At 38.6% G+C, this 7742-nt stretch overlaps 2 protein-coding genes across 2 annotated transcripts; one reads left to right on the top strand and one right to left on the bottom strand.

Moving 5' to 3' along the window:
* Positions 1-181: 181 nt before the first annotated feature.
* On the bottom strand, positions 182-2447 carry LOC138013962 (uncharacterized). The gene is made up of 4 exons (XM_068860995.1): positions 1812-2447; positions 1521-1589; positions 1208-1261; positions 182-613 (listed from the first exon to the last, which is right to left on the bottom strand). Exons 1-4 carry the CDS (start codon positions 1956-1958, stop codon positions 182-184), a joined length of 702 nt encoding a protein of 233 aa, XP_068717096.1. The 5' UTR covers positions 1959-2447.
* Positions 2448-3415: 968 nt separating this feature from the next.
* On the top strand, positions 3416-7462 carry LOC138052870 (uncharacterized). Its single transcript, XM_068899462.1, has 2 exons — positions 3416-5821; positions 6579-7462. Exons 1-2 carry the CDS (start codon positions 3425-3427, stop codon positions 7404-7406), a joined length of 3225 nt encoding a protein of 1074 aa, XP_068755563.1. The 5' UTR covers positions 3416-3424; the 3' UTR covers positions 7407-7462.
* The last annotated feature ends 280 nt before the right edge of the window (positions 7463-7742 follow it).

Here is a 7742-nt window from a genome sequence, read left to right as displayed (position 1 = left end):
TTTGATGTCTTCAATTTTCAGTAAAATCATGCTTGCACAGTATAACTCTCACATTCAACAATAAAGATGTATCTAGATAGTCGATGGATATTTGAATACGAACTAAGTAACTCAACCAAACAATTCTCTTCGTGGCACAACATAATTCTCAAGACTTGCATTTTTTCTAACAAGAAATACCCTAGAGAGCAATTTCTTTGTGCACTGTGATGTCATCCATTCTCAGGTTTGTAATGTTTGTCTCTGGCCCATCCTTGATGGAACAGTATTTCTGGTTTACAAGTTTCTTAGCTAATACCTCCATCAGCTGGGTCATTGTTAATGATGTAAGTCTGTCTTGCTTTACAATAAACTTCTTTTTGAGGACTTTCACAACATCCTCCCTGTTAACTTGTGCTTGGCCAAAAACTGCTTTGAAGATCACCTGACAAGCCTTTAGATTATATGTACATAGAGCAGGAAGTCTCAGCCCTGAAGAAACCTCTTTTGGCATCTGGGAGCTACACACGTTATCATCACCTGAGGATTCCTTATCACTTTCAGTAGTGTCTAGTGAAAGTGTTGATTGTGTATCATCAAAATCATCTCTGTCATTATCTTTATTTTCATCCACCTGCAGAAACAACAAACAACATTAACGTTTGAGTCACCTGTACCCTTATTCTCCACACCCATAGCATCAAGGGAAAATAAAGCATACTCAGCTTAGCATAACAGGTGTAACGGGTAAATACCTTAATGACAAGACTACTCAAGCCAAGCCTGTGACTTCCACATGCAAGTTTACATGTGTCAGATACATACATGTTAAGGTAAAATCTGCATTATGCCAAGTCTCATAGCACTTAAGCTTATCCAGGTCTCTGTAGTATTTAGCAACTAAGAGTATCTCTTCTCCACGCTGGATGGGGCATTGCAGGGTTGCCCCTAGCAGTGAATTGTTTTCACTCATGTAAGCACCAAGGTGAAGGAAGAGACTGGGAGTTGAGTGTCTTGCCTAAGAAAACAACACATTGACCCAGGCTGGTTGATTCAGAGACCATTGCACTACCCATTAGCCACTGCTTTTTCCATATCAGGTTAGTTAAACCACCTAGTAAAAAAGCACCTTAAAGTTGGTCGAAAAAAATTTCCACCCATAGGCAAATTAATGTAGGTGGAGGCAAAATGATGATTTCTATCAAATTTAATTTGGCATTAGTGTTACCTTTGGCTTGGTCTTTATCTTTGTGGGCTGGCCCTCTGATTCACAGCTGGCAGACTAAAAAGAATTTCATCATTAAAATTAATCACTGCCATAATATAACTATTGAAAATTGAACAAAAATTGTCACAGATAAGTTTAGATGGTAGTTTCCCAATAACCAAATTAGTGCAACCAATCATTGGTTACTCTATTTTTCCAAGGAAAGTAAGTACACAAGTTCGTCGATGACCTTAGTGCCTCCAGTCCTCTTTTTGTAAACAAGGTTACAGATATGTGATTAGAATTTCGCAACAAAAATTTAATGAGCACATACCTTTCGATGAATCTTTTTCTTTTTAGGCTGGTCATTTAGATCTACTTCATTGTCTTCAGAACTAGCAGACTAAAGAGTTTCAAATAAAAAAAAATGTATATTCATATTAAACATTAAGGCAATTGTTCTTAGCAGAGCTCTGAAGTTGCAATCTTATACAAGAAATCACAAAATTAGTCACAACAAACAATTTAGTCTGTCTATAAAATGTCTGACACTCCCACATACATACCAATCATTCAACAGTGCAGTGTAGTGAAATATCAATAATAATAAGGGTAATTTATGTACCTTAAAGCGTTTCAACTTGAGATAACGTCTCTGCTCATTACAGAAATCTTGGATGTGCTTTGCTATTCCCTCCTCATTGAATCCAACCTCTGGGATACTGCAAAGTGGTGCTATTTTTGCTGAGAACTCATTTAGTTCTGCCTTCATTTGTGGAGAGTTGAACTTGGGAAATTCTGGCCCCCACTTTTCAGTTGCCAGAACCCCAACCTTCTTTCTTCTGCAAGAAATTTTTATATCAAGATTGAATCAACAATAGCCTCCATTTGGCGCAAAAATATGCTCAGATATTTGTTCGCAGACAATATCTGTTCCGAGAAGGGAACAGTTTTCCGAGAGCTTGAGCATCGAGGAACAGATAATGTCCAAGGACAAATATCCGAGCATATTTTTGCCTCAAATGGAGGCTATTGTGTTTATTATCTTTCAAATCTTTTACGCAACGCATGCAATTTTGAAAACTGGGGAATATTCTCGGATATTCCCGGGGAGTATTCAGTCACGTGACAAGTTTAGACCAATTGCGCACGAGCAAAAATATTTGATGGATTATAACTGTTTTTACATATCACTGTTTATGTAGGTAGAGTGAAACAGAAGGATTTGTTAGATTTCTTTCTAAATTACAGCACTCACACAAGCAAGATACTGGGGAGGTAAAGTAAAGTTTCATTGGGATTGTACTTACTGAGGTGTTACTAATGATGAGTGCCAAATAACTGTGCTGTGAAGAGGGGAAGGGAATATGCGCCTGTGCGAAACTAACTAGGAATGTTTGTTGAAAAGGTTATATATGATACCAGTTCAAGTTCAGGCCAACGATAAACTCAAGAGAAACATGTCTTACTTTGATAAATACAGTCGTCTCGTTTCTGGTTTAAAGCTGGCAATGGCTGCCATTGTTGGTTTGACCGGCGGAGACAATGGTCTTGACTGTACGGACTCCAAACGTTCTCCAAATTCTTTTCTAAATTTCACCGCTTTACCATACGTCAGACCCAATCTAGTAAATATCGGCGCATCTGGTTCTCTCTGAGCTAAGTCTTTAATTGAGAAATCGTCGATTATTTCCTCCTCTAAGTAGCAAAAGTTAAAGTTTAGGATGTTTCAATTAATGTCAGTTCAAGTACTAAAAGCTTCGCAAACGTAAAGCTTACATCAAAAGTCCGAGTGCACGCTACGTGGAACACTTACTTTCAAAAGCTGTTTTGATTTCTTCGCCAAATGTGGTTTCTAACTTCTGTAGTAAGGTCAATGAGGACTCTTCCTTGTTGGAGACCTCAGTTGCTGAAACGCTTTCTTCAGCTGCCATGATGATGCAAACACATCTATCCACAGCAAAGTCAAAATGGCAGCGAAACAGGCCGAAAACGAAACGCGCCAAAACTAGCTTACATCGAATAATATTACGGCATTTCTTATTGGATTGTTTTCCCGCCTTTTCTCTGACGTCGCTATCTTCTTTCGACGCTTGGATCTTATTGGTTAAAATTGGATTTGTCATGGAATCCCGCTGGGCCACTAAGTTGCTGGCGTATGTACTTAAAAACAAATATGGCGGCTCCTTCGGCGGCTCGAGGAAATTAAACTTCCAAAATTTATTCCGTTGTTTCTTTATGAGCAGTCATTTTACAGAGGGAGTGAATTTACCTTGGTCCAGAGATGAAATTTCTGGTTGCGATTGCAATGAAAAAATATACAGACATGTACACTGTCCTTGCTTTGCGTGCAATGGAAGGGCAACTGACAGAAAAACGGAACTTCGACACTGGAAAGAAACGTGTCACTTGGCAGCTACCAATTCTGCTAGTGTTTTTAACAGTGACTCAGACAATGATTCGCACATTTCAGGTGATATATCCTTTGAAGATGTTGGAGAATTTGACCAACCAGTGGAAGACGAATTTGGAACTGGTTGTAATCCTGAACCGAGACGAGACCTGCAACAAAGTGATAGGATTGACGACGATGAAGCAAACTCCACCCAGAATCCCATGAAGAAGTTAGTAGTCAAGGCGGTTCTTGAGGCACTGAGAATAAAGCATAGAAGTGGAGTATCAGTGAGTACGTTTGAAGATGTCTTAGAATATGGAAAGACATTGTTATTTACATCTTTAGGTGAAGATGTGGATGGTGACATTTTGAGTACTTTATGGCCGAAGAGTTGGAATGATGTACAGTTGCTTTTGAAAGAAGAGGGCTATGAAGATGCTAAACAGTACTTCATTTGTTTCTGTCGTGAGGAAAAAGAATTCACAAGGGATGGAAAGACCACCAAGAAGTTTGTTTATGATGGGAAGTACAGTGTCATGGAAAACAAAGACGACAGGTGTCCTCACTGTGGTAATGAAGGCTACATAAAATACATGTACTTGGGTCTGGAAAATAAAGTGAAGAACTGGTTTAGAAGTAAAACTATGTGTACAAAAATGTTGGCACATTGGTATGAAAAAGAACACTGGCTAGAGAATATGGAAGGCTGGCATTTAAAGAAAGAGATCTGGGATGGAAGGCGGTGGTCAGAGCTCCAGTGGTTTTGGAACCCAGAAAGTGTTTGGGCTTTGCCAACTCGCTGTTCACACTGTGACATTCCTATATCTGCAGACCACTTGATAAACGCAGCAGATCGTGATGCCGGAGAAGGGGTCTTTAAACTTGTTGAATGTCCTGTTTGCTTTGAAAACTTTGCACATTGTATTAAGATGGCCAAAGGTTCTCCGTTAAACTTGGCACTCATAGGGCACTTTGATGGCTGGCAGCCATTTGGCACAAGTTATAGAGGATCAGGGTCTTTTGAAGTTACCATTGCCAATATGAAAAAGAGTGAAAGAAATCATGTGGATGAAGTGTATGTTGTAGGATTTGTGCCATGCTTTGAAGTTCCAAATCTACCCGAGTCACTGGATCCTTTCTTGCAGCCTTTTATGAATGATTTGTGCAATGGTTTTATTCAAGGTTTTCAAGTGGACGACCCCACAGGAATCACAATTGCTGGCTATGAACCTTCTCCCTTAGAAACTGTGCGATTGCTATTATTGTGCTGGACAGCTGACCACCCTGGACAATGCGAAACAGGGAAGTTTTTGAACCAAGGGAAGTGTGGATGTCGTAGGTGCAAGATGGTAGGCCAGCATCTTGAGAATAGTTCAAATACACACTATTATTATGGCCAAAATCGCTTCCATTATAGACATCCATGGGGACAGAGGACCATTGAATCAGAACTTGTAAATATTTTTGACATTGAACATGAAAGCAGGTCAAGTGTTAGAAAAAAAATGTCTTCAGAGAGAGGTTTTACTGGGCTCTCTATTTTTCATAAATACCTTTATCCTCTCTATGGATTTGACATTTTGAATCATCTTGTTTATGATGTGTATCACACTGTTCCCCTCAATGTTGTCAAGAATCAAGTTGTTAGAGCTTTGGATCTAGAAATGCTGGACAAAGCCAAGCTTGACAAACAAATTGAAAACTTTCCTTGGACTGGTGAATTCAAGGATGGAAGGCTCCCAAGACAAATTGGAAAAGACTGCAAAGGTATTGGTTATTGGAAAGCTGAAAGTTTCCAGAAATACTCTTTTCCAATGGCAGAATGTATCATGGAGAGTCAAGTTACCAGTGACAGGGAATATGAAATACTGTCCCTTGTGTCAAGGTTAACAGAACTGCACTTTCATGTTGGAAGAAATGGATGGACTCAGGATATGATTAAGTTGCACCGAAACTTGGCATGGCGACTAAATATACTTGTCGAAGAAGTACAAGGTTTGGCAATGTGCACGATTTCTATGCACAACTTAATTCATATTCATGAAGACATCTTAAACTTTTCTGCTCCAGATAACATTTGGTGTGCTGTCTTTGAAAGAGCTGTGAAGGAGTATGTAAAGAAGTCACACAATGGAAAAGGAATTGAAACTACATTTGCCCATGTTGAGGCAATAAGAGAATACTTGAAATCAGTGGAGATGAAAAAGGAAACTAGCCCAGGAAGGCATGATGTTTCACTGGTGAGCCAAACAAAGACTGAGAATATCAAATATTAGTTATATTAGCTTTAGTGGAATTGTATTGGTGGTTAGTATGGTTATAAAACTGTACTTGGATGTTTTTAATAATAGATGTCACTGAAATTTCTTGAGTTTTCTCTGAGGCCATTGTGTAGTGCAATGCTTTGACTTTTATGAAGAGAGTCACAGCAGACGTAAAAACAAATAGAGTGACACTAGACTATGCAGTGAACTACATGTACTTGTAATGGGATTTAGTAGACACTCGGCTGTGTTCTGTTGGAAGTCCCTGAATCTGAGTCTGACTGGTTCTCTCATTAGGGTTTTCTATTCCCAGATAAAACATGTATAATATTATTGCTATTGCTATATTATTGCTAGTGCCTATTGCTCTTTTTCTAAATTTGCTTGAACAATTACAACTATTACAATTAAATGTACACTGCAGTTAAAAAAAAAACAGTCTATGAAGTATGTATCTACACATTACAAATTAATCTTTATTTTTGGCATAGAAAAAAAAAACCGTAACATGGTAGGTTTTTGACTGCAATCCTTTGCAATCCTGGTTTCTATGAATGATAATCAACTTGGCAGCACCTTGTTGACTAGTCCCTCATAGACTAGTCCCTCATAGAAAGTTTGAGATTGTAGTCTAATTGTTAAAAATATTGTGTCACTCTCATGTCTTTCTTAAATGGCACACTTGGCTCAATGGATTCACATGGTGAATGCTATTCTACTTATCTCCTTTCAGGGAATAGCTTGCTCTAATGATACAGCTAAGGTACTTTCACAAATGGCGCCTGCACCAAGAAAAGCCTTTCTGGTAGGTTCAATGTCAAATATCAAGCCTATTGAGGGTGACGACTGTCACAAAATTGCTGAGCTATTGAGAATTTCTCCTTTGGAAGTTCCAGTGGCTGCATTTTCTACCAAGAGATGCTTTAAACAAGACACTGGTTTTGATGGAACTGCCTTTGCCTCTGGAGAATATGTGATTGCATTAGTCAATGGGCAGGAAACTGTCATCCAGCTGCAAGAATTTCTGTCTGTCCGAAGTGAAGGTGACTTTTGTAGTTTATTAGGCCAAGGAATGTGTTATCCATTACAAATAAGAGATAATGGTGAAGTTGACAGAAACTTTTGGAGTGGTTTTGTTAAAGTTAAATGCCAACCTCTTTCCAACTCCACGGTCTTTTTGGTTGAAGACATTTGCAGGAAAGTAATTCTCTATCCAAATGATAACAATTTGTTGACAGTAGTTGATTACATGCGACATTTCAAGCAACTTCCATATCCATTAATTGTGCCTGTATATCCTGAGGTAGGTGACATGATACTTATTCAGGGGGAATCCAATCAAGACATCTGGCATGGACACATTCAAAGTGTTGATTTTATTAACAAGACAGTGGATGTCTACTTCTATATCCCAAGTTTGAGATTTCCTAATGGTAATGTGTATGTAAGAGAAATTCGTGGCAGAGGTGCAAGAAACACTGTGGCCTGGGGATCAATGATCTCAATTGCTGAAGGCTGCTGGGATAGCGCCTCAACCTGGATAAAAGCAATTCAGAGTTAAATAAGTGCATTATCTCAATGTTTTCGACATGTACACATTTATTTGAATATGTACTCATGCATAAAGGCAGTCGTGTAGTGGTCGTAAAAGTTACCATGCTGTGTGCAAGTGCATTGCTCAAAAAGTCAGAACAAAAAACATCTGATTAGACAGTTTAATATGCAGTATTAATGGATGTTTCTAAAAGTCACAGTGCTTTTTGGTGAGCTTGTAGTGTGAGTCAGATCATATTGGAAATTTTGGGACTAACTTCAGAATATTCTCATAGCATTCACAACTTTGGTATGGGTCCTACATGTAGGTAAAAATCCTGGAAAGTCAAGAAATTTTATTTTT

This window comes from Montipora capricornis, chromosome 1, assembly GCF_036669925.1.
Source record: "Montipora capricornis isolate CH-2021 chromosome 1, ASM3666992v2, whole genome shotgun sequence".
NCBI lineage: Eukaryota > Metazoa > Cnidaria > Anthozoa > Scleractinia > Acroporidae > Montipora > Montipora capricornis.
The sequence above is the reverse complement of the archived record's forward strand: the minus strand, read 5'-3'. Positions and strand labels throughout refer to the sequence as shown.

Coding starts and splice junctions, on each gene's coding strand:
- LOC138013962 (XM_068860995.1), bottom strand. CDS start 1,958: ATGAAGGCAGAACTAAATGAGTTCTCAGCAAAAATAGCACCACTTTGC. Junction 1,590..1,811: donor TCAAGTTGAAACGCTTTAAG/GTACATAAATTA, acceptor GAAACTCTTTAG/TCTGCTAGTTCTGAAGACAA. Junction 614..1,207: donor AGATAAAGACCAAGCCAAAG/GTAACACTAATG, acceptor TTGTTTCTGCAG/GTGGATGAAAATAAAGATAA.
- LOC138052870 (XM_068899462.1), top strand. CDS start 3,425: ATGAGCAGTCATTTTACAGAGGGAGTGAATTTACCTTGGTCCAGAGAT. Junction 5,822..6,578: donor GAAGGCATGATGTTTCACTG/GTGAGCCAAACA, acceptor ATCTCCTTTCAG/GGAATAGCTTGCTCTAATGA.